The sequence below is a fragment of the Pogona vitticeps genome, chromosome 2 (assembly GCF_051106095.1).
Source record: "Pogona vitticeps strain Pit_001003342236 chromosome 2, PviZW2.1, whole genome shotgun sequence".
Taxonomy (NCBI): Eukaryota; Metazoa; Chordata; class Lepidosauria; order Squamata; family Agamidae; genus Pogona; species Pogona vitticeps.
Window position 1 is genome coordinate 233,424,707 of NC_135784.1, and position 27,010 is coordinate 233,451,716.

The 27,010-nt window shown below is 39.9% G+C and overlaps 1 protein-coding gene across 8 annotated transcripts in view; it reads right to left on the bottom strand.

Moving 5' to 3' along the window:
* Window positions 1–27,010, bottom strand: part of TRPM3 (transient receptor potential cation channel subfamily M member 3) — a 534,030-nt gene that overhangs the window by 36,361 nt on the left and 470,659 nt on the right. For all 8 annotated transcript variants that reach the window (XM_078385072.1, XM_020798619.3, XM_020798621.3 and 5 more), the window contains 5 exons: window positions 24,162–24,191; window positions 18,463–18,752; window positions 17,205–17,433; window positions 16,630–16,797; window positions 5,450–5,593 (listed from right to left, as the gene is read on the bottom strand). In XM_078385072.1, coding sequence (XP_078241198.1) covers window positions 5,450–5,593; window positions 16,630–16,797; window positions 17,205–17,433; window positions 18,463–18,752; window positions 24,162–24,191 — 861 coding nt within the window. The remainder of the gene's footprint in view (window positions 1–5,449; window positions 5,594–16,629; window positions 16,798–17,204; window positions 17,434–18,462; window positions 18,753–24,161; window positions 24,192–27,010) is intronic.

Here is a 27,010-nt window from a genome sequence, read left to right on the forward strand (position 1 = left end):
GGAGAAGGACGAGGAGGAAGAGGGAAAGTGGGGGGGAGGACGCACGAGCACGCGGCTTCCCTGCCTTCGCCTACCTGCCTGCCTGCCCGCCTGCATTCCTCCCCAGCCAGCGCGGCCCCGCATCACTCTTGCGGTGGCTCCTTCCTGCCACCTGTCGGCCCGTCTTCGGTAAGCGAGTTTTTTCCATAGGGACCGACGCTATGCCTCCGCATTAGCGATCCAGAGAAGGGATCGCTATGCGGATTCGTCGTTATACGGTGCGCTTGTTATGCGAGGCACCACTGTACCTATGATTTTAACTTATCTTTCATATTCGGGTCCTAAGTGAACATGGCAGTACCTCCAGAAAAGTTCAATGTGGAAGGGCATAGGACCATAATCAAGTTCTTGTTTCTCCAAGGGAAAGGTGTAAAGACATGATGAAATGTCACAAACTATGGGTGACAGTGGCCCTTCATATGCAACAGTTAAATGTTGGGTTGTCAATTTTAAAACTGACCATTTCGGTGTTGAAAGTGAGAAACCCAGTTTCCTACTACCTCTGAATTCAAAGAGAGCACTGCCTCTCTGTCAGTGCTTTCCCACCCTCTATTTAGTTTTGTGATCTGTTGCTAAAGGCAGTCATGTTTTTCAGCTGCTGTTTGACCTATTCAGTTTTAAGCAATGACATATTTTATTCTTTCTCCTTTAAGCGTCTCAAAGTGAGTTATTGAGACTGTAAGTGTCAGGTTTATAAGAAAAAGGGGTGGTCTACTTTGGGAACCTGAAGCTATTCTCCTCTGTGAATCCCCACACTTCTGCTGTGCAGCTAGAGGAATTTAACCAGAATTCAAAACTCTGCAACACTTACCTGTTCTTAAACCTTATGATTTTGGCCAATATGCTATCTACTTTTATTTATTTTTAGTTTTCACTTTTGCACCATAATACAAAAGTGACTTTAAAAAAGCAGTTCTAGATAAAAAATTGGACATAAACAGTCAGACGTTAAGAAAAGGGAAAAAAGAAAGAAGGATTATATTACTGAAAACCTTCCGGTCTATAGCAGAAGAATTTCATTTGGTAGATGCATGGAAAGCAACACATAAAAAAGAGAAATATTATAAATTCTATTCAAATTCGCATAAGACTTGGTCTAGAATAGATGGACGTTGGATGCCAATAAGTTGAATAAAAATGATGAAGACTATAGACATATTGCCAAGAACTTTTGCTGATCACAGTCCAGTTATTTTACAACTGAATATGCAAAATAAAATATCACTCTGGAGAATGAAGGTTTTAAGAAAGAAGTGATGCAAGAAATGTCTTGGTTCTTTAAGGAAAATAAAACCCCAGATGTATCAATGAGAGTAGTCTGGGATGCAGGAAAAGCAAAGTTAAAAGGGATAGTTATAAAGCATGTAGCAAGACAAAAAAAGAAAAAAATATACAAAAATACAAAGAATTAGAGAAAAACTATTCCAGTTAGAACAACAGTCAAAACAAAATAGCTTAACTGAAAAACTAGCAGATAATATAAAATCAGTACAACATCAAATAAATCTATGGTGGATGTCAGAAATGGCAATGAAGATAAAACAAGTGAAACATTTTTTTTAAAAAAAGCAGGCAGATGGTGTTTCTATAGATTGAGAAAAGAACAAACAAGAAGCCAAATTATAAACCTTAAAGACCAGGAAGGAGAGACTAGATGGGAGCAGAAGGAAATAAAAAAAAATTGTCAAGGATTTCTATCAAGGGCTATACAATGAACCAGGGAAATTAATAATAAAGCAAAGAGAATATCTACAGAAGTTTCAGTTAAAGAAATTATCTAAAGAAAATAAAGAGATCTTGAATTCCTCAATAATGATATGTGAAGTGGTGGAAGCTATTAGAAAAAAAAGAATAATAAATCTCCAGGAAGTGATGGATTACTGGCTGAATGCTGCAAGAACTTTGAAGAGGTTCTAGGTCTACCTTTTAAAGAATTAATTGAAGAAATAGAAACAGAAAAAGAAATGCCCACTTCATGGAAAGAAGCAATAACTTCAGTGATACATAAAGAAGGTACTGATCAATCAGAAATCCAAAACTATAGATCAATTTCGTTATTGAATGTACATTATAAAATTTTTGCATCAATATTAGCAAATAGACTGAAAAAGGTTTTGGTGCAGATCATTCATCAGGACCAATCAGGTTTCTTACCAAAAAGACAAATGAAAAACAACATCAGGATAGTATTGAATGTTTTGGAATACTATGAAGCTCACCATGAAAAACAGATGTCCCTAATATTTTTCGATGCAGAGAAAGCCTTTGACAATATGAACTGGAATTTCCTGCTAACACAGTTGCAATTACTGGAAGCTGGATAAAAGTTTATAGGAGAAATGAAGGCAATATATTTCAAACAAGAAGGAAGAATCAAAGTGAACGGAGAACTGACAGAAACTATTCAAATTGAAAAAGGTACAAGGCAAGGATGCCCGCTGTCCCCTCTACTGTTTATTCTTATGCTGGAAGTCCTGAATCAACAAATAAGAGAAGATAAGAGAATCAAAGGATTAAAGGTTAAAGGAGAAGAATTCAAAATTCAGGCTTATGCTGATGATCTAGTAATAATCTTAGAAGAATCTATGATGTCAATAGAAACATTAGTAAATAACTGAATATGGATCTATATCAGGTCTTAAAATAAATAAACAAAAAACAAAAATTTTGATGAAAAACATGACAAAAGAAGAAAAAGAAGAATTACAAAAACTCTCTGGATGTCAAGAAATGTGCAAGTTGAAGTACTTAGGAATTAATATGACAAAAACCCCATGTACATTAATGAATGACAATTACATGGAAATAATGAAAGAAATCAAAGTAGATTTGTAAAAATGGACTAAACTCCAATTATCTTTAATGGACAGAATAGCGGCAATAAAAATGAATATACTACCAAAACTAGTTTTCCTTTTTCAAACAATTCAAATAGTATTAAAATAAGACTTTTAAAAAGAACTGAATAAGATAATGAACACGTTTGTTTGGGACAGGAAAAAACCAAGAATAAAACTTAAGGCTCTTCAGGACAATAAACAAAGAGGAGGGTTTGGTCTACCAGTTTGGATGAATTATTAAAGAGCAGCAGCTTTGTCCTGGGTGAGAGAATGGATTACTCTACAGAATCAGAGACTTTTAAAAATTGAAGGGCATGATTTAAGACTGGGCTGGCATGCATACCTATGGTACCAAGATGATAGGCAATGCAAAACATTTAATTTACATCTGATCAGGAGAGCTTTATTATGGGTCTGGAAGACAGTTAAGGTACAACATTACAGAAAGATACCATTATGGGTAGCTCCATTAGAAGTGGCCTCAAGGGATAATCGGGAGATATGCCAAGATATTAGATAGGGATTTTAATCTAAAAAACAAAGATGAACTGGCAGAACAAGGTATTATCCTAGACTGGTGGTTGATAAACTTATTGAAATCAAGATACGTAAAGGATAAAGGTATAGGGTTTCAGAAAGACAAAATACCTTTGGATAAGGGGTTGCTGGATTCAGAGGAAAAATTGATTAAAGGTTTATATAATACTTTAATGGAGCAAAAATGGAAGATGAAATTGTGAAGGATTGCATGGTAGAGTGGGCTCAAAATATAGGACATAATGTAGAATTAAGGGCCTGGCCACAAATTTGGGAATGGAATATTAAAATGACTAAATCTATAAATCTAAAAGAAAATATTTATAAAATGTTTTATAGATAGTATGTAACACCAGAGAAATTAACAAAAATGTATTAAAATGTTAAAGTGCTGGAAATGTGAAAAGAAAGTAGGGAGCTTCTATCACATGTGGTGAACGTGCAATAAGGCCAAGGAATTTTGGAAAATGATTCATGAAATAATAGAGAATATTTTAGGGGTTAAAATTGCTTTGACACCAGAAAGCTTCCTACTGAATATATTTGCACCTGTACTAGAAAAAAACAAGACATACTTGACCTTACACTTGATAACAGCAGCTAGAATTGTATATGCCAATAAGTGGAAGATGACAGAGATCCCGACAAAGAAGGAATTCACTGAAAAGATTTTGGAACTAGCAGAAATGGATATTTTGACAGATACATTAAATGACAGATTGGATAAAAATAAATGGGAACCTCTTTATACCTGGATGAAATCTACATCAACTTAAGTAGAATAGATTAGATCAATACTATGTTAGAGAGTATAAGATAAGATTAAATGAATGGAATATAATGTAATGAATCACTCTGGTTGCAACAAATCGAAAAGCAGAAAAAATACAATAAATTTTTAAAATTTTTTAAAAAGCAGAATGTAAGAATAGCTGGTATCTTCTCTTACATCTCTCTAACTTCATTCTCTCCTCCTTCCTCCAGTTCTTAAACCTCAGGGTTTTCCCCTAGTGCTTTCAAATTTTAAGTTTTTTTTAAAGCATTCAACATTGTGCTATGCTGCAAAATTGATAACATTAAACAAATAAAAAAGCAGACCATATGAATGGCTGATATCTTCTCCACCCTCCTATTCCACTCTGCCCACACACTATTCTCAAACCTTCACGTTTTCACTTAATTCATTTTTATTTTTCAGTTTTGTGCTACAATGCAAAAGTGATGACATGTAAAAAATAAAAATGAAAAACCAGGAACAGCTAAGTCCCCAAAGAAACTAAATGCAAGTGGCAGTGAGTCATGTGGAATGGAGACTGACAGGTAGAGAAATGGCAGTAAGGAAAAGTCATGAAATGAGGTGTACCCACAAAGTGCACAGGTCACCACACATCATCTTGGCCTTAGCGTCCACATGTACAGACTCTGCAGTGCAGCAATTCAGAGCAAAAATATACTACCACCCAGCAGTGGTGTAAATAAAATGCTGGAAAACAGGTATTTCCCCTCACTTTGATTCTGCTGACACTAGTTTCAGCCTTGTGTTGTGTGGACCCTGCAGTGCAGTACTGTATCAAAAGGGCAAAGACAACTGAACAAATATTTTGTGTGGGAAGGCTTTAAAATAAACAAATTGCTTGTTCAAATGGACTTCGGGGACTTGATCCAGTTGTTAATTAACCCAACGTAGTGAATGTTTCAAAACTTGCTTTAAAATTCTGAGAAAAGGAATGATTATCAACTGGGCATCTCCAACTTTTGGAACAGAAAATCAATTTTCTCCCATTAAATTTGTGAGACATGGAGTAAATATATTTCCCTAAAATATCTTCTCTATTGTTGATTTTTGTTCTGTAGTATGTAGAGGGACCTGAGTTCTTCTTAATTAATAGATTTATAATATTTATAGCACAATCTGTTTGTGCTCTGACATTCAAAACAGTGCTCTACTCATGCAATGCAAACATATTGATGAAAGGGGTCTATGGAGATTTGTGTCATTATAAATAAATGACAAAATGATACTTGCTCCTTACAGTATAAAACCAAAATTTAACTATTGGGGCATTGTAGAACTCATATATCTTGCGTCCAAAAGGGATCCATCTGTGTCTGTTCTGAACTTCCTCTTCTTCCTTCTTTCGTGATGATGACTCTCCATTGCTACGTCCCAACATTGCCTACAATGGAAAAAATTAACATAAACAGCTATAGTAGATTACTCTACAATTGTCAAATGTGGTTGCACTGGATCAAGTGATGAGACAGCACCCAACAAAAATATATACACACTACTTTCAGTCTTATACTAAGAATCAGGTCACCTCACCTCAACTAAGCACTTTGGGAAATAGTACATGTAAAGTCATTTATAACACTGACTGCATCTTCAAATGTTGCATCAGAACCATACCAACATCAACACAAATATAAATACAACCCATGAATCTCTTCCATAAATCTCTTCTCTTGTAGAACAGCTTTCTATTGCTTCTGTAGACCAGAATACAACAAACTGAAATATTAAAGAACAGTGGTGATCCTGGGGATGGGAAAAAACATGCAGGAAAGTGGTCTCTGAAGATAATGGGAATGGTAGGTACTTCTCTTCTCTTTATTAGCATCTCATTCAGATTCTGCCAGCAAGCACAATCATAGAATCACAGAAATGTGAAGCTGGAAGAGGCCTACAAGGCCATCAGATCCAACCCCCTGCTCAGTGCAGGAATACCAGTTCTTTCAACCTTTCCTCATAAGGCTTGGTTTCCAGCCCCCTAATCATCCTTGTTGCCGCCCTCTGAACTTGTTCCAATTTGTTAACAAAAGCAGTGACATTACTTCGGATTTCACAGAGAACAAAGTTGCTCAATAAAACAACATGATAGATAAGGGCAAACAGAGTGATTACATTGAATTCTAGGTTTTAAATGCAGAGTTACAGTGTCAAATGTTAGGGAATTTTGAAATGTCCATCAGCAAGTAAAGGGCAGCAAGCAGGCATACTTTTAATTGTGGTGCTACAGAGCATTTGCCTACATTTTTCCATATTTCAAGTGTCATGTTAATTAAGTCTGTTTTGCTAATGAGTCTTTATTTCTGGCATTCTTTTTATACCTGCTCCAAAATAAGCCCTACCGTTTTTAAGTGTCTATAAGACGGTACCTCGAACTTTTCAAAAACTGCGTTTTTCCTATAAAGATACAGTTAATTGATGGGCAGTTTGTAACCATCCAGAGGTTGTTGGACTGCAATAGTATTAGCAATATTAAAGTTTTTAGTATCTTAGGATCCACAGGAATCGTTGTGTCTTCTCTAAGTGTAGCTAGATCCACCTCTCTTGTGATTTGATTATATAAATCTAAGACTGCAACCCTACACACAAAACACTAAACACAGAAGACAACCTCATCAGTCAGTTAAGAAGCATAGGTCATTACTACAAAATTCTGAATGCAACTAATTTTGGAAACAAAGCAGAATCAGGATTGATATTTGTGGGATGGAAGACCATCAGAAAACATGAAAGAATCTCCAATTAAGACTGGCTGTCTGAAATATTTGGGGGCTCTTGGCATTTTTTTTTCTTTGTCTCGGATTTTGTTGGGGAAGGTTGAGTTTGGAGCCGAGTTTGTTTTGTTTTCCATTTTCCAAGATCAGAGCTTCCAGATCAGAATCTTTCAGTTATTCAGTTAGGATCAATAAGAAGAGAAAAACTTCAGAAGAGAAGCTCCAACAGGGAACTAGGCTTCCCCAAACTGCCAAATATTATTCGAATTATTTCAACATATTGGAGTTCATTCCTGTTCTCTGATTGCACGTTCCAATTAGGTCTCAGGTACAACAGATGCAGATGCACATGCACACGCGCACGCGCACACACACACAGAGGTCTAGCAGGAAATTGGATTTTCTAACATTTGTTTGTTTGTTTAAACTTTCAAGATTTTCTTGGGAGACAAGAGGCTTTATAGAAGTGAATATTGAAAGTCAAGTTTGGACACAAATCTATAAAGTCCCATATTCTTTCATAATGAACAGGGACAAACCAGGACGGGAGAGTGCAGCTTTTGTTCTATCTGGTCGAGCCCTGTCATCATTCTGACCCAACTGAATAACAGTGTTATGAGACAGTTGCAGTCCATGCTACTGGAAAAGCCCACATTCTTTCCTGAAGTCCCTGCCTGCACTGGATGATGTCAGATGCTGTTGATGTGAGCCGTTATGAAAGGACCAACTCCCTTTCGGCACTACTAAGGACAAGTTGTCAGGATCATGTCATTTGCTGAGCACTTCTAAATGAGTATAAACCAAAAATAAAAATAAAAATAATACAGGGGAAAAAAGGGAGGAAAAAAAAGTTGGTGTGGAAGCATTAAATTAAAAAGAAGAAATAATCCAGTTGATTGGTGAATCAATATATGGTGACTGCTATTATACTCTATGTAACAGATAATATAATCAGTTTTTTGCATTTTGAGGTTTGCATTTATATAAGGAACTGCAGAACCAAATCACTAGTCATTAAATGGATCTTTATAAGGGGAGTACTAGCATCAAGCTATCAGTCTATCATTTCTTTTGCCTGAAAGTTTCGGTAGGTATAGAAAGCTTATCAACTCTGTCAGTGAATACATGACCTAGAAAGCAGCATAACACAAAGTATCTCTTTATTAATTTATGCCATGGAAGAAGAAAAATACTTTTGAAAGAAAGAACTGCAAAACCAATTGAAGAAAGCTATGAGAGACTGGAAAGGTGTTATTTAGAATAAATAATTAAACTTTCTGCCAAATTACTGTGCTGGCGTGGTATCAGAAGCACGTCCTAATCTGCAGCACAGAACTTTTTTTCACAGGGTCCATCAAAGAGAAGCTAGTGTTCACTGTGGTTCCACCTCAGGGCTGAATAGATCTTTGGTAAACGTCTACTGCTCAGGTGAAAAACAAGGAGAGCTCAGAAAATACCCCGATCTGTAGCAAGATGAAAGTTATCTGATGTATTGAATCATGCTTGTTATTGGTATCAAAGCAAGCCTATTTCCTATTATAGCTGACTTTGACATACGGCATTTAAATTGGATTCTATGTTTGGGTCTCATCAGGTAAACTATGCATAGGCTGGTCTCCATGGGTGGCCAACAACTCAGTTTGCTCTGGATCCAATGATGAACAATCTCAATGCAGTAACTCGTTATTTAATGAGTGCCCTTGGGACAATTTCACCCAGTCTACCTATATATGCTCTCTCTCTCTCTCTCTGTGTGTGTGTGTGTGTGTGTGTGTACATCCCCTGATCCTTACACACACACACTTATTACTGTGTGTAAATAAGAACAGGTTTATATGTTGCACAGCGGTGGATGCATGAGTGATAAGCGTAGGCTAGGATGATTGGCAGATGAGTGGTAGAATGTTGAGTGCAGGGCTGAATGCTGATTGGTTGGTGTATTTGGAAATGTGATGAAAAGTAGCGGTTAGGTGGAGGGAGCCAGTTAGGCTGCGGTCACGCCAGCAAAATGTTTCCAAGTTCCTCCTTGTGAAATTTGACTCTTTTTTTGGGTGTGTGTGTATGTTCAGATGACATACAGGCATTACCAATTCTTTTGTTCCCCCTCTGTGCTAGCTCCACATCAAATCCAGCCTGCTGGGAGACTACTACTATTTTTGTTCTGCATTTCATCATGCATTACTAACTGCAGTCCATGGAGTGTGTACTCCTAAATTGACTTATTTCCTGTATATCTGGCGGGCAGGTCCAACAGCTGCAGTCTGATTTCTTTTTTTAAAAACACAATTTTCAAAGTGGCATGTCAGTGCATTGGTATGCTTCTGTCAAACAGGGTTTGACACACTTGAGGATTTTAAAGGGAAAGGGAGAAGAGGGGCGATAGGGGAAATTGAAGGAGAAAGTTGAAGGCTATCCAAGAAGTGGAGGGGACAGGTATAATAGTAGGACACTCCCCCAAAGTCTTCCAGGAATGGCTGAAAAGGAAGCATGTGGAGCATCAGTCCCCCTACTGCAGTGGTTCCCAAACTTTTTCCACTCGCAGCTCCTCTGAGTGGTAGCAGTGGTGGAGGTAGAGCAGGGGGATTGGTGAGGGGTGCGGGGCAGAACAGGAAGCAAAGAACACGAAGGAGCCGAAGCTGGAGCCGGAAGAGCAGCAGCAGCAGCAGCAACATGCTGGTGAAAAAGCAAAAGTTTTAGTGTTGCTCCTGGCTGGCTTGGTGGCACCCCAGGGAGCCGCAGGGTGCCATGAGGGGCCAGCAAGGGTGTTTTGCCAACATAGCAATGTACTTAAACAATTTTTTTAAATGGGTGAAAGGCGGCAGAGAAAAGTATTAAGGGGAAATGTCCAGCTTGAGAAGGGTGTAGATGAATGTACCACAGCTAATTTGCCCTTTAGAAGGTGGAATGGTTAAAAAGGCATGAACCACTATCACAGGATATATGCTTTGTGACCACAACACACAACTACACAGGAACCAGAAGACACGAGAAAGAAGGGGGGCATTTCTCTAGTGAGTTTACCTTAGTGAGTTTGTACTCTCTCTCTCTCTCTCTCTCTCTCTCTCTCTCACACACACACACACACACACACACACACACAGAGTTTTATCCTTTATCTCAAATGCCTGAGAAATTGCTTTTTCTTTTATTCCATATTCTTGCATTTCCCAAAAAAATTCCTTTGGTTTTCCTCTGAATAAAACTTATCATTTATTTATAGGTGTAACTAAGAAATATATTTAGCAGTCTAGAATTACTGAACCAGAAGAACAAGAAGAGGTTATACCACCAAGAGCTTTTCACTCAGCAACCAAATATAATATAGGCACCACTGGCTAGATGGCACAGTTAAAGGGGCAGCACCAAATATTTTGGAGAGGTATGGGTGTGCTTGTCCTTGGGCTAATGTTTAACCTAGTAGCACTAAGAAAGAGGTAGCTAGCTTTAGGGTGAAGATGCCAAAGAGGTGCCCGTGACTTCCTGGGGAGTGTGTAACTCACTAGTGGGATAATTGTATTTATTTATTATTTTCATGTATATGCTGTTCTTTTCTCCAAAGAGACCCAGAAGAATGCGCAAGGCAAAACTATACATATAACATACATAACAATGAAACACTCCATATAAATTATAAAACACATTAAAACCAAGCAACAACAAACAATTTTAAGATATAAAAATGTTTGCCACATAAATGGTGGAAAAGCAGTCCCTGGCTTCCAAAGGCCACCAAGACACTTCTGTCTTACATCACCTCCTATATGCTTATAAGGATATCATATTTGGCAGGACTCAGGAAGGGAATTCCAGGGCATAGGGGTAACAGCAGAGAAGGATCTTTTTTGAATACACTCAAGCTGTACTGCTTTGATAGTTGGCACCTTCGGAAGGGCAGTTCTGCTTTATCTCAGTTGGCATGGGGGATCATATGGGTAGAGGCATTCCAGTAGGTACTGTATATGAATCCCAAACCATGTAGGACTTTGAAGGTAATAACCAGCTTGAACTGAACCTGAAAAACCACTGGCAACCAATGCAGCTGATGCAAAATAGGTGTTACGTGATCATTATGGGGAGTGCCCATAAATAACCTAGCTGCCCCATGTTGTTCCAGTTGTAGTTTCCCTTTCAAAAGAAGCTCAATGTAGAGCAAATTACAGTAGTCTGATCTCCAGAACACAGATGAATGGTTCAGCATGGCCACATCAACCTTCTCTTTGTAAGGAGAGTTTCCAGACCAGGGACAGATGATAAAAAGATGATTTGGCCACAATTCCCACCTGTTTCTCCAGGAGGAGCAGTACTGTAGGTCTAATAATACATCCAAACTCCTTACCTGGTTCACAAGGGGAATTTTTCCCATCAGTCATTAGAGAAGAGATCACTGGATTAGTCAGTTGCTGAGTGACCAGAATCACCTCCATCTTGCCTACATTCAGCTTCAGTTTGTTAACCTTCAGCCACTTAATTACAGACAATGACTTACTGTCATAGCTGCCTTTGGTTACTTAGTTAGTATACGATACAGCTGAGCACCATCAGCATATCGATGGCACCCAACTCCAAAGCTACAGATAATGGTCTCATGTATGTGTTCAAGAGGTACCCAAACCTGTGGGACTCCACATGACAATTCCTGGGGAGTGGATAGACAGTCCTCCACCATTACTCTCAGTATCTCCTTGTGCAGGAAAGATAAAAACCAGTGCAGTGCTGGTCTGGAAAGACCCGGTTTTTATCTGCTATCTCCTCTACAATATATCATGAACCACTGCATTAAGGCAGCTGAAAATCCTAACAGCATCAACATGGATGATTCTCCCTTGTTCAGACCATGTACCAGAGCCACAAGAGCTGTTTCAGTACCATAGCCAGATCGGAAGCTGGACTGGAAAGGATCAAGTAGGGACGCATCCTCTAGGGGTTTCTGGAGTTGCTACCTTTTTAACAACCTTACCTATATGCAACAAATTAGATTGAGAAAAAACCCACAAAAGATCTTTGACTTGGTTTACAAATTGAGCATTAACTACTGAAAATGAACTTCTACCAATTAGTTTTCCCCCAAATAATATGGCTTCTTTTCCAATTTTCAGTCTGATAAATTATTTGTAGATACAAATCTACTCTGGGGCAACATCACAAAGCATCACCACTCACATATACAGTACTCTAAACAGTAACACTATAAGTAAGGAAAGATGTAAGGTGCTGGGTTGCGAAGGGGCTTCTTGCCCAGAGTACTGGACAATGAAGAACCAAATACTTTCTGGGGTGACAAATCAAGTGTTGAGCAGTTCAAGACTACAATTCAAATTCTTAGTTCAAGTCATCTTCAGCTTAAAATGTGCACTCCAAAGAGGAGAAGAAATTATCTGACTTGTTAACATGTTAGGACCTGATCAGAATTTGATGCTTTACTTATTGATAGTGGTGAGAATTATTCTACAGATTTATGGTAGGAATGATATGTTGCAAATGTTATTTTACAGTTTTAAAAGATCTGGAACAGTGTTTTTTGTTCTTTTTAATTCTAGAAACAGCCAGAAGTACATTTTGGATGAAAGATGCACTTTTATACTTTTGAAAAATGTGGCAGGTTGATTGTTTTCCATTTCCATTTTGCATTTTAAAAGATGCATGGAAAATGTGATGAAAAGCCAAACTCAGTCTGATTTGTACAGATATATGTTCTTCAGACCTTTTTTTTCTAGCCTCCTGATTTTTTTTTACTCCTTTTCTTTGTTGTTATGCTATAATTGCTCTGCAATGACCACAGAACAATGAGCGGAAATCACATAAGCAGAGAAAGAACCATTTTGAAATTCTTTTAAGTTTTAGGTGAGCAGCTTAAACCGAATACCAGGAATGGTTTTTTTTGTGGCTGCAAATTCTAAACATCCCCTTATTCACAGTGTTGCAGAAGAGAAAGTAATTCACAAAGAGCTGACCATTCTCAGTGAGAGAAGGCAGAAAAGATGGAAAAGGAAGATAATGTACCAGAAGGCTGATATGCATGTAGGTGGCTTTTGATTTCTGATCTGCAGCTTAAGTATGATTCATCATGAATTAGAGTGAATCATGCAAGAATATGTAAAGCACCTATCAGTAACTTTGAGGAAGCTGTATTGTGCTGCAGTTTGTGGGGAAGGAAGCTGTTTGGCACCGTGGTAGTTTGCAGTGTTCATTCCTGAATGCTGGTTGTAAGCCTACATACAACCTGGCAATAGGCCATCTTGAATGGATACTCTGCAAGCCCTGATCACCCACTACATCCTGAAGTTCATGTTTTCCAGCCTACTCCTTCCTGCTTTCTTTACAGCTTGCCTTTCATACTTAGTCTCCCTGATTGCTCAGTACATTTGTTTCTCCACCTCTTTTTCCAGTCAACAGTATACATTTTGTTTTTTCTCTGTCAGACATGCACTTTATGTTTGCACAAGAACACCATTTACATCTTGGTAGGCTGTGAAATGGTAAATTTACAACAGCAGACAAAACCAAGATTATCTTTGCTGGATCTGAAAGTTCCTTGGTTGTTTACTGTTGAACTGTGTCAAGTTTGATCAAACACACGATCCTCAGATATCCTTTTTTGTTAGCAAGCCTAGTGTTGGGTGGAGGGGGGAAAACACAGGTAGAAGATGATGAACACTGCCAGAGGTTGGAGAGGAGAGAACATGGGAAGTCACACCATTTCTGAATGGAGAAGACAATGAATTACAGCAGCCTGCGTTTCTACATTGTCAGGCCAGGAATTTACTAGAGGAGCACATGGTACTTGAAAAGGAAAGGCATCAGAGAATTATGGTGGGCAGTTACTATTCAGTACACTGTATTCCCAGGAAACAAGCTGTGCTTATTGGGTTTGAATAAGCACTTCATTTATTGATCAGAAGCCAGCAGTAACTAAGAAGAACACGCTCACATCAAAAGAAAGCAACTTTATCAGACTTATGCTGGCTTATGATCTTTCTTTTCCTGTTTTGACAGTGTCCAGGATCTTGCCTGCATAGTGGTCCTGTAGGCTGATCTTGTGCCTAGAGTCTTCTGCTTCCCTGCATTTTGGTTCTTGTTGTAGGCAGAGCTTTCTATTTGCCCGCAGGTAAGATCATGGGGGCAGCTCCTGCTGAGCGCCTGTAGGGAACAGCCTCATTTTAAACAAAATGTAACAAAGCAAACCTTTTCTTAAAAATACTGTAGCTCTCTCTCCAAATGGAGCATGAGTACAGGAAAACCGAACAGTAGTTGTGATGATGGCAGCAGTGAACCTGGAGTGAGATGTTAAGGGGTTTGATTCTCCCTTTCATATGCCATATATTCATTCACAAATTAGCATTTAAATTAGCACGACAAAGTTTTAAAGTCTTCTCATTGATATTACAGTGTTTGTTACGATAAGCAATAATTGTTTAATGTATGCTTCCATGTGTTTTAAAGGAAAGCAAATCAAAATGGGAAAAATAAATAGGAAGAAAAATATGCAGCTGTCAGTCATAAGGGATAGTAGCAGAAGTCAGTCTTCAAAACCATAGACTGATCTTCAGGAACAGCAGTAGCTATAATAATCCCTAGTTTCTGCAGATTCACAAAAATGGAATGGTTTCAGAAAGGCTATGTAGTTCAGCTTTCAGTCAAAACCCACAATATCTTAAATCTCATATAAAAATGATTCCTTAGCCTATTTGTGAAAATAATTTCTATGGTGTTTCATAACCACAATATGTGACTCAAAACCCTAGAAATCGGGAGTGAGGAGTCCCTTTTACAGTACACAAGTGACAATAGATAACCAATTCAGACTCCTAAATACATTTAAAACAACCAGGCTCTAAAATATTAAATGAGAGCTATCATGAAGTGAAATATAATGGTACCTTGTAGCCATTTATTACCCTCTTCAGTTTAATTGATTTGAGAATACCTCCTGGAGACCTGCCTAATCCTGAACCTAAGCCTGTCTTCAAAGCACTGCAAGATCTGTTGCACCTCTGTTTTGTGAGTGTGCCAGATTTACGTGAAAACTGGTCAAGAGTTTTTGGTCTTATTGTTTTAGCCTGAGTTTCACACAGATGTTATTTTAGATTGTATATGAATAGTAAAAATGGGTTGGAAATAAATGCAAATTGTTTGATAAGTACTACAGTGGTAACAAGTGATATATTTGACTATTTGCTTACATGACTGAACAATGTGCACTTCTTTTTGTTAACCTTTGATGGTGTCAGAAAACAGGGCCCTCTCTAACATCACGGTATCTACCCAGAGACATCTACCCAGAAATGGATTCTTGAGTTTTTAAAACTTCTTTAAACAATTTAAATCTAGGAATAACAAAATGATAAATGGCAACGGTCAAAATCCTGTTGGGATTTTATACCAGCATAACACAAACAATGTAAAATTTGGAGGTCAGAAAGAATTAGGAAAATGTTGTATGATTCAAGAGGCCAGTTTCTTCAAATAAAGAAATCACCATAGATGATATCAGTAGTGTGCTGAGTCATGCAACTCAGCAAATAAATACTGTCTACAGCAGTGGTTCTTAACCTTTGTTACTCAGGTGTTTTTGAACTGCAACTCCCAGAAACCTCAGCCAGCAGAGCTGATGGTGAAGGCTTCTGGGAGTTGCAGTCCAAAAACATCTGAATAACAAAGGTTAAGAACCAGTGGTCTACAGTAATTTCTTGACTTGATGCAATTCACCACATAAAGTTATGGCATTGGTGTTACATCTTCAGGTGTAACTAACAAGTCTTGGCACATTATGTAAAATATTACTCCGGTATTATTACTGAGTATTTTGCAACTCATGTTATGCCCATGTTTATATTTCATTTAGCCACTGAAATAATAATAGACAATACTCCTGGTGTTTTGGCACTATCTTTAAGTAATATATGTCTGTGCTTTCCATAATTCTCCTCTACCCATTGTATAAATAAGAGTCCTTTACAAAAGTGTGATATACCATCACAGTGTCTTCAAGCATTACTGTGTACAAGATGTAGCCAGTGTTAAATGTGCATGCTTATTGTGACATGGTAAGTATTCATATTTTCGCAAAAGAAAAGTATAAATGATGTAGCTAGCAGTTCGTACTCTTCCTGGGCACAGATCACTCAGCTCTGCTTATACAGTGGTGCCTCGCTTTACAATTGCCCCGCTTTACGACAAATCTGCTTTACGACAATCTTTTTGCGATTGCAATTGCGATCGCAAAACGATGGTCTAAATGGGGGAATTTCACTTTGCGATAATCCGTTCCCTGCTTCAGGAACCAATTCTTCACAAAACGATGTTTTTCCAACAGCTGATCATCAGTTTCAAAATGGCCACCGGGTAATTAAAATGGCTCCCCGCTGTGTTTAGGGACGGATTCCTCGCTATACAAGCAGTGAAAATGGCCGCCGTATGGAGGATCTTCGCTGGATGGTGAGTTTTTACCCCATTGGAACGCATTGAACAGGTTTCAATGTGTTTCAATTGGGGTTTTTATTTCGCTTTACGATGTTTTCGCTTAACTGTGATTTTCCTGGAACGGATTATCGTCATTAAGCGAGGCACCACTGTACTCAGCAATGGTTGACTTGGGGACTCCCAGCAGAATGCTTGATGGATTGCACTCCCTAAAAGCACTGAACTTTCCAACAGTAAATAAAGGAAATCATGATAATACAGAGCACTTCCAGTAGTGTTTGTCCCTTACTGTGAGTTCCATGTCCTCCTCTTCTTTTTCTTTCACTGGCTTTTCTGGTTCCTCTGACTCTTTCTCTTGAAGCTGGACCTCTTGAGCTTGGGACATGTAAGGCATGTCATCTTTGTTTTTGAACTCCAAGCTGAGAATTGAAGGAGGAAGTAGAATTCCTAGAATTACCTAAAGCAATAATAATGATAACAATAATCACCACAATTAAAAGGTTAGGGTTATGCCAATTGCTCATTTAGATTCAACTTACACATAATCTTGTGAGCTAGGAATCTGATGTTCACACATGTAAGTTTCAAAATGATAGCAAGTGGCTATTGTACCCAGTGACTGGGCAGTGACAGGGATGATGCGTTAACTGGCGACAGGGCCCTCCCTAACATCACGGTATCCTTGAAACTTCAAAATGGGTTGGCCGGCCACTTTTTGAAATGGAAAATATATAGTGCGTATGCTTTGTATGGAACAAGGCATGGCATTTCCACTGCTTTACATCACTAAACCAATTACAGCTAATTCACTGTGATCTTCCTCTCACATGTGAACTACTCTTTGATTTTGAGAGCAATCCTAACCTTTAGACTTGAATTTTTACGCATCCGGAGCCTCCCCATCCACATGTCTGTGAGTAGCATTTGGCTGCAAGTGTGAGCAATGAAATCTCGATGCTTGGCTGCCACTGCAAGTTGCAGGCATGTGGCATTACTCCAGTTCTTCAGCTCATAGGTCAGCAGTTTCATTGCCAGCTGCTCATCCTGCTTGTACGATTGGTCCAACAGCTCCACTGCCAGCTGGCCAAAATCCCTGCAAGACAGTACTTTTTGGTTAGCTTATGCAATCTGTTACATGGAATGAAAATGACTGAAAACAGTTTCTGCTGCAATGACTAGGTCACCCCCTGGTAAACCCGACCAAGATGGCATGAGAATTTTCAAATATTGGCACTCCAGGTTAGGCACCACACTGAGTTTCATAATTTCAGTCTTAGCTCGTACATGACTCCTTTACTTTCCTGGTTATTCAGATAGCTAGTCACATCTGAAGTAACATGTTCCCTATTACTTGTCTATGAAAAATCACATTTCCTATGGAAACCTTGTACTGTATGTTATGTGCTATCTACTTAATTTTGATATATGGAAATCGTAGTAGGTTTCCAGGATAAGTGAGATATTTAAGGAGCGGTTTTACCATTGCCACCATCAACCCAAGTGAGTTTTTAATTGTTGAGCAAAGATTTGAATCAGGTCTTCCAAGTCCTAGTCTGATGCATTAGCCACAGCTCTACTCTGGCTGTCAGAGAATACTTAAGAAGGGAAATATACATGATTTCTAATTACCCTTATGACTGCATGTATGTCTGGAATTCAGTCTTACCAACATCCTTTTTTTAGTCAGTGAACTGACTTAGACCTTTGATCAGAAAAAAAGCTAGGAGCTCATTGATGTCAGGTTACAAGAAAGCATCCCTCCAGTGCTCTAGCATCTGCATCACCTTTCCATTACTTTTAGGACACAATTCAAGGTACTATTTTCAGCCATATAAGCACTGAGCCTTTATGAATAACTGAAAAATGACACCCTCTTTACAGTATGTTCACAAGGACACTGAGAATGCTTCTATCATGGTTTAAGAGCAAACATGTTTCAGAAGATCCTCTCAGTAGTTATCCCATAATGATCAGAATAACTATTTTCTTTAGCCACTATAATGAACATTTAAGTCCTTTTGGGAAGCATTGCAAAACTCTTTGTTACGTGTGGCTGTCGATAGCCTAGTTTTAGTGTGAAATAAACTGAAGCAGCTATATATTAATTCATTAAATGGTCAACCTGGAATTGTGATTTAGCTCCTGTGAGATGTCATCTACCATATCATTCTCGGAAGCTTCATGGGCCATGGCCTTGCAAAGCTTACAGGCCACTAGAGCCTTAGCCATGGCTTCCTCTCCATGTTGCCAGAAGAAGAGGGCCATCTTCTGACGCTTCATCAGCACAGCCCACACCATCAGCTCATGAAAGGGGAAAGGGAAGTGATTAATCTCAGGATCATCTAGGTCAATATCCACTTCCTCCTCACGCTTCTTAGTTGTTTTTCTTCCCCTCCGCAGTGGGACGTCATCCTATCAAAAATGGGGAGAATGCCATTAGACCATGCAATGTTATATTTAGAAGATATTAAACTATTTCCCTTGAAATAGCCTTATGTAATTCTGACAAGCTTTCTTTCTTTATATTCTCGAAGGCTTTCACTGCCGGGATCCAATGGTTGTTGTAGGTTTTTGGGGGCTCTTGGCCGTGTTCTGAAGGTTTTTCTTCCTGACGTTTTGCCAGTCTCTGTGGTCAGCATCTTCAGATTTCTTTCTTTAGTTTATCTGAATGATATCAGACTCCACTAGAGACGGGCACGAAATGAACCAACCCCCCCCCCCCCCCCAAACCAGGCTAGGGAACTGCATTTTGATGAAGTGAAACAAAATGCCAAATATTTTCATTGTTGCCATTTCAATTCATTCTCCCTCTAGAAAGCCCACACGTCTTGTCCCCCAGCACCCACCTTACTGGCTCCAAGCCTCCACTGCTGCTGCCGCCGCAGCCCAGCTAAGTTGGACAGTAGGCTGTCTGGGCCTACTTACTGCCCCGGTGCTTCCTGGGAGGCTTACATTATTGGGGGAAGTGTAGCTTTCCTGTCCATTGGGTGATGCATAGGGCAGGGGTCCCCAACCTCTGGACCGTGACCTGGTGCCGGTCCGTGGCCATGGCAGGACCGGGGCGTAGAGACAGATATCCCACCCCCTACATGCACCCACCTGCACGCATGGGTGCTCCACCCACCCACGAGTGTGCCCCGCCCATCCATGCATGAACATTAGCATACCCCACCCATCTGTGAGAGTGCCCTGCCCATCTGCACAGGCATGTCAGCCCCCGCCCATCTGCGCATGTGTGAGTGCGTCCTGGCCATCTATGCATGCACGTGAGTGTCCCTGTGTATCCATGCATGTATGCGAGTGCCCCACCCATCAGCCCATGCTCACGAGCACACCCCGCCCATCTATGCATGCATGCAAGTGTGCCCAGCCTATCCACAAGTGTACCCTACCCATTTGCGTATGAACGTGAGCATGTCTCACCCATCCACGCATGTGCGCAAGCCCAGTCCACCCGCAAGTGCGCGAGCACATCCCACCCACCTGTGCATGCACACGAGTGCGCCTATCCCATCCACGAGCATACCCTGCCCAACTGTGAGCACGGGGGTGCCCTGCTCCCCATGCACAACCCCACCCCCAACTGGTCCGCGGTTCAGAAAAGGTATGGGACCACTGATATAGGAAATCCTCAAAGAACTACACTTCCCACAACACCCTACGCTTCCCAGAAAGCATTCGGGCAGAGAGTAGACCACAGGCAATCTACTGTCCTATTCAGCTGAGCTGTGCTGCAGTGGCAGAAGATGCCTGGAGGAAGTAAGGTAGGTGCTATGGCCCATGAAGGGTGTGTGTCAGCTGGAAATGCTTCAACCAATGATGTTTCCATTTCCTTCACCTTTAAGGGTGGGGAAGTGGGAAAAGAAAGAGAAAGAAGCCTGCAAAATCTATGTTGCCCACCTCTGGCAAATAGTTTAGAGTAGAAAGAGTGGGGATTGCCTGGGAGGAAGCAGCAGATGTGGGTAGGGAGTGGGCACCAAGCAGCAATCCACTGAGATACAGGAGAGACAATGGCTCCCTCCCTCCACCCTTTTTTCCTCTTGTGGGGGTGACATTGGGTCAACTGTCCAGCCAATGGGGCACCTTCCTGGTGCTCCTGTGAGCATACAGGTGTCCACATTAAAGGAGAATGTTTAATAAAATAACGGAACAATTAAATGAAGCATGGTGCCCCCCTGCAACCAACAATTCAAAGACCTTCAGACCTCTTAAGCCAGAAGGTAACTTGTTGAGATAGCTGATTGGACAGTCTTGCCCTTGTTAGGATTTGGCACTGGGTTCCTTGCAAGTCAATGCAGAATGCCTACAATCCATCAAATTATAATATCTCCCTGCAGCGATTTAAAAGACAGTAGCCTTTATTCCCTTCTCCACAAAAGTACTTATCAAAACAGTTATGAGTCATTGCTGCAGTGCATAACTGGTAGAACACTTGACAACCATTTTTAAAAGATATAATTTTTTCCTCAGGGCAAGAGAAGTCCTTATTAGATGGAAATGTTCCTGCTGTACTATTGCATCACACCACACTGAAGACATCAACGTCAAAATTACGTAGGGCACACCTGCCACTGCCCCTTTGGACAAATATAGGCAATCACAAATGCCAGAAACCAAAACAAAAAGATACGTGTGAAATCACCACAAGAAGTATTATCCCCTGCCAACCAAACAAGACGTATCAGCTGACCATAGAAAAAGACTGGAAATACTTGTCGTAAACTTTATGTCGTGTAGTTGATAGAAAATAACTCAAAATTGACAGTGACAACTGCACCACAATCATGAGGCACATTGCAGTGTAGTTGAGCCCTTACCTACTCACTCAGATTGATCACTCCAGTATTTTCTCACAATATTTACCATCTAGACACTATACTCTCAAACTAGTCTAAAATTAGCCCCTAATTTATCTGAACAGAGCCTAGAGAAAACAGTAATTAAAGACATTAAAAATACCTGCTGGGACATCATTTCTAACTCCTCAACTGTCTGCAACATTAATACTGTATCCTGATTTAAACCCCCTAGGAAATCACTATAAAACAGGATGGTCTATTAAACATTTGCTTTTAAACAACCAAATGAGAGATATTAAGCAATAATAACATGGTGATGTATATGAGGAGTATTTTGCAAGAAAGTTGGTAAGTGTACATTCTTTCTTTGTGCATCTCTGATGTTTTTTATGAGTACTTTTTTGTAAGCCTAATAGTGTCTTTAGATCCTTCCATGTAGAGCTTTTATTATGCAATAGCTCAGAATTTCATGAATGATATCTAATCTTCTTGTGTTTTCCCACCATTTCCTCATTACTATACAAAAAGCCTGTTATGTCATTTAAAAAGAGGGGAAACCCAACAGTATAACCACATAATGTATTTTCATTGGTATTGTTAGGAACTCTATCTGGAAATGCTCTATATATTCATTTAGATTTATGTTTCCAATATTGCCACGTCTTCTTATTCTCCTTGACTCCTGCGTTGACTCCTGCCAACCTAGCAGTTCGAAATCATGTAAATGCAAGTAGATAAATAGGTACTACCACAGTGGGAAGGTAACGGCGTTCTGTGTCTAGTCATGCTGGCCACATGACCACGGAAACTGTCTATGGACAAATGCTGGCTCAACGGCTTGGAGATAGGGATGAGCACGGCACCCTAGAGTCGGACATGAGTGGAGTAAATGTCAAGGGGAACCTTTACCTACCTGTGTTTTTACCATTTCCCACTGCTTTGTTACACACCAGTTTATTGGAATTAAAAGTATTCATGCCTGGTATTAATTTATTGGTAACTTTATAAAGAGTTTCAGGCCTCTGAATTTTGAACAATTTGTTATAGGTGAGTTATGCCATATTGCAAAAGAGTCGTATATCTAAAATCTCCTTTTCAAAATTGATTTTGAATATATGGTTTGCAAAATTAAGTCACTAAAATACTACATAAAATAAACATTGGAAATATTTTGCTTGAGAATTCAGTGAATTGTGTAATAGCTGAGAATTGATTAGCAAGGTGGTGGTTGCATAACTGTCATGAAATCAGCCACGCAACTAGTGCCTCATTAATTAGCTGCAATGTGCTGCCATGATTTAGGCAATTTTCTTTGTCTTTTTTGCTGATGGAGTTGTTTTATAGCAGGTGGGTGTTTTTACTAATAATAAAACACCTGCCAAAGGTCATAGCTTCTATCTGCATATTGGAGCAAAAGAGCAGAGACAAGATGTGCTACAGGAGGAAAGCATGTGCAAGGATGTGCAGCTGGTTTTGTATTTTTGCCATTGCCCAGAGTAAGCTCTTTGCATGCTTATGCTCCCACTGCCTTTGGCTCATTAGTGCTGAGCTGCGGTCACACGAGCAAAATGTTTCCACGTTAGTCCTTGTGAGTTTCAGCCTTTTTTTGGGTTCACGACCATTGCAGATTCTTTTGTCCCCCCTCCGTGCTATATAAGCATCAAATCCAGCCCTCTGGGAGACAACTACTATATTTGTTCCATGTTTTATCACATAGTACAACCGACATTCCATATCATGTGTATTACAAAAACACTTCATTTCCTTTACATCTGGTGTGCAGTCCCACCACCACCTGCTGTAGTTCGATAGTTTGATTTTCTCAATTTAAAAAAAAATTATTTTCAAACGAGAATGTTGGCATGTTTGTCAAAATGGCTGTAGTTTCTCCAGCACTGAGGGTAATGCAGCATGGAAACAGGAAAACATGCCCCAGATCAGTATGTGGCCAGCAAGGATGTTTTGCTGACACACCAATGTACCTGTACATTTTTTTAAAAAAAAATGGGGGAGGGGGCAGAGAAACACAAAAAAAGAGGAAGGGATATGTCTCACTGCAGGGGTGCAGATGAACACACCACATCTAATTGAACTAAAAAATGCAGAATGGTAAAAAAAATTATGAACCACTATTATGGGATTATGTCACATGACTGCAACATGTGACTCTACAGGAAGCATAAGGCATGAAAAAAGAGGGAGACATTTCTCTAGTGTGACCTCAGCTTCAATCTATACCCCTTCCTTCCCATTGGTACCTCATCAACTTGAAAACTGGGACTGAGCAATTTTCACAGGTGTGGGAGTCAAAATTTCACACCCAGCAGCTGGCACAGGCTGCATTAGGTCTGGAAAAGGATGGAAATGTCCAAAAGGTCCCTCTCTCCCCCCCCATGTGTGTGTGTGTGTGTGTGTGTGTGTGTGTGTGTGTGTGTGTGTGTGTGTGTGTGTGTGCGTGCGTGCGCGCGTGCGCGCGTGTGTGCATGGCAGGGGGACAGCAGGAACAGAAATGATGGAATGCAACTTACAATTTAATTTTGGTTTGGGGGGGTTGGAAGATTTGAGGGTCATCCTTAAACTCTCTAAGGCAAAAACCTCTGTTTGGGCAAGGCATTCAGGAGCACCCACACTAATATTTCTCCATGTGTATGCGTGCACATGCAAAATATTGGTTTTGCAGTTGGGGACATGAGTGTCTAAGGGCAACAAAATGCCCTCAGCAGCTATATGTGGATCACAGGGTGCACTTTTCCTGAGCTTGGAAATTTGACTTCCTCTTTTAACAACAGATCCCTGTCTCAAGTCACAAGATGCTCTGGAGAAGCTTATAGTGCTAGTGGGAGATTGCCATTAACACAAACCAAAAACCAAGCAAAAACCCTGAAGCTCAAAGCTACCTAGAGTTCAAGTGACTAACTGAAAGCAAAATAAAGCATACCATGAACCACAGTCTGACATAAATTTTGTTCATGGTATATTCTGAGACAAAGATTTATCGAAGTGTAATCAACTTGACACTTACCTCCATTCCCAGAAGTTTCAGGGCTTTGGGCTGTAGGCAAAAAAAGAGAAAAGAACAATGTAATGTGTATACTGTCTCGTATACATGCATATAATGGTCCGCTGTCTCTAAATATTTGATTACAGCACTGAGACCAAATAAAATTCTGATTCTCTTCTCATTATAGATTCCTATCATATATATCAGCAAACCTCTAGAATCTCTTGTTAGTTCATGGACAGCAGTAATGGACACAGAGACCCGATTCTTCTATTTCACTGTATCTAGAGGAAACCCATGTTTTAGGTGCTGCTTTGGAATATTCTGAATCCTTGCACAATTGGCCAAGAGTAGATTAAATGAAAAATAATTCCCCCCCCCCCCCTTTAAGAGGCAGAAATATGGAACAGTGACTGCTTGTGTATGTTTGGGCACTGATTTCCAGCTAGTTAGCTACAATTTACAATTTACATTAGCAGATATTTGGAAAAAGACATTAGCTTCATTTAGGCATTTCTTTCTGTGATTTGCCATATTTTCAGGTAGCCCCATTGTACTTGATTATTCTTTTTGAAGTCTATTAAGTGAGTTTCAGGAAATCTGGCTGGAGTCTTGTGTTCAACATTCATCCATTTGGCAAGGTGTGTTGTTTTTGTTCTCCATAGGTTTAGCCTATGGTTTAATATTTAGAGCTTGAGATAAGTACATAAAATTTTTTCTTGATTGTCTAGGGCAGTGGTCCTCAACCTTGGGCCTCCAGATGTTCTTGGACCACAACTTCCAGAAGCCTTCACCACCACCTCTGCTGGCCAAGATTTCTGGGAGTTGAAGTCCAAGAACATCTGGAGGCCCAAGGTTGGGGACCACTGGTCTAGGGGGTTAGTGTCCATGAAGTGGCTGGTTTGGTACTTACTACCTTATTTCATTCAGTATTTTCTAGAACCAAACTTCTCAACCTTCAATCTGATTTCAGGCCTGTCTATAGGACAGAGGCATCTTTGGTTGCCTTGGTGGGTGACCTATGCCAGGAACTGGACAAGGGGAGTGTGTCCCTGTTGGTTCTGCTGGACCTCTCAGCAGCTTTCGATACCATTGATCATGGTATCCTTCTGGGCTGTCTCTCTGGGATGGGGCTCAGAAGCACTGTTTTACAGTGGCTCCAATCCTTCCTGGAGAGGAGAACTCAGAAGGTGGTGCTGGATGACTCCTGCTCAACGCCTTGGCCATTGGCCTGTGGTGTTCCTCGGGGTTCTGCTCTGTCACCCATGCTTTTTAACATCTGCATCAAACCGCTGGGAGAGGTTGTCCCAAGTTTTGGGGTTCGGTGTCACAAGTATGCTATCTCTCCTTTCCACCTAATTCTAGGGAAGCTGTCTTGACTCTAAACCAGTGTTTGGCATCAATAATGGGCTGGATGAGGGCAAACAAACTGAAACTTAATCCAGACAAGACAGACAACTCAGGTCTGTAGCTTGGGTGAACTCCTGGATTCATCCCTAAGCTTTCATGCCTAGGTCTTGGCAGCAGCTAGGAGTGCATTTGCACAGCTAAAGCTGGTGTTCCAGGTGCGCCCGTTCCTTGAGATGTTAGATTCCGCTACAATGACACATGCCTTAGTTACATCCCATTTGGATTACTGTAACACTATGTGGGGCTGCCACTGAAGATGGTTCAGAAGTATTCGCGAAAGCTTTCATGGCCAGGATCTAATGGTTGTTGTGGGTTTTTCGGGCTCTTTGGCTGTGTTCTGAAGGTTGCTCTTCCTAACGTTTTGCCAGTCTCTGTGGCCAACATCTTCAGAGGACAGCATTCTGTCCTCTGAAGATGCCGGCCACAGAGACTGGCAAAACGTTAGGAAGAACAACACTCAGAACACAGCCAAAGAGCCCGAAAAACCCACAACAACCAATGGTTTAGAAGCTTCAGCCGATGCAAAACTCTGCAGCCAGACTACTGACTGGGGCCAGCTACAGGGAGTATATAACACACCTGCTACAAGAACTGCACTGGCTACCATTCCATTTCCAGGTCCAATTCAAAGTGCTGATCATTACCCCAAAAGTCCTATACAGCTTGACTCCAGGCTACCTGAAAGACCATATCTCCCTATAGGCGCCTTCTCGGCAATTAAGATCAGCAGAGGAGGCCCTCCTCTCGGTCCCATTGCCAGCACAAGCACAGCTGATGGGGACACGGGAGAGGGCCTTCTCTGTGGCAACTCCCAGGCTATGGAACTCTCTCCCTTGGGAGATCAGGATGGCCCCTTCCCTTTTATCCTTCCGAAAAAAGTTAAAGACCCATCTCCTCAGGCAGGCTTTTAACAATTACAACTGAATTCCTGAACCCCATTTTAGCAGATAATTTTAATCTTGTCCATGCTTTAATGCTTTAATCTTTTAATTTAATTTTAAATCATATATTATTTAATTTGTATTTTAATATTTAAGTTAATGTGTTTTTAACTGTGTGATTTTTAATGTTGTGCACTGCTTTGGGTCCCTTGTTGGAAGAAATGTGGCATATAAATAAAAATACTACTACTACTAATAAAACTAATAATAAAACTAAAACTAATAAAACTAATAATAATAAAACTAATAAAACTAACAAAACTAACAAAACTAACAAAAACAACAACAACAACAACAACAACAACAACAACAACAACAACAACAACAACAACAACAACAACAACAACAACAACAATAATAATAATAATAATAATAATAATAATAATAATAATAATAATAATAATAATAATAATAATAATAATAATAATAATAATAATAATAATAAAAAACTGATTGCATACCTGGAGGGGCAAATAAGATAGTTTTTCAATAAAGTTTTCAGGCAACCAGTAATAACTC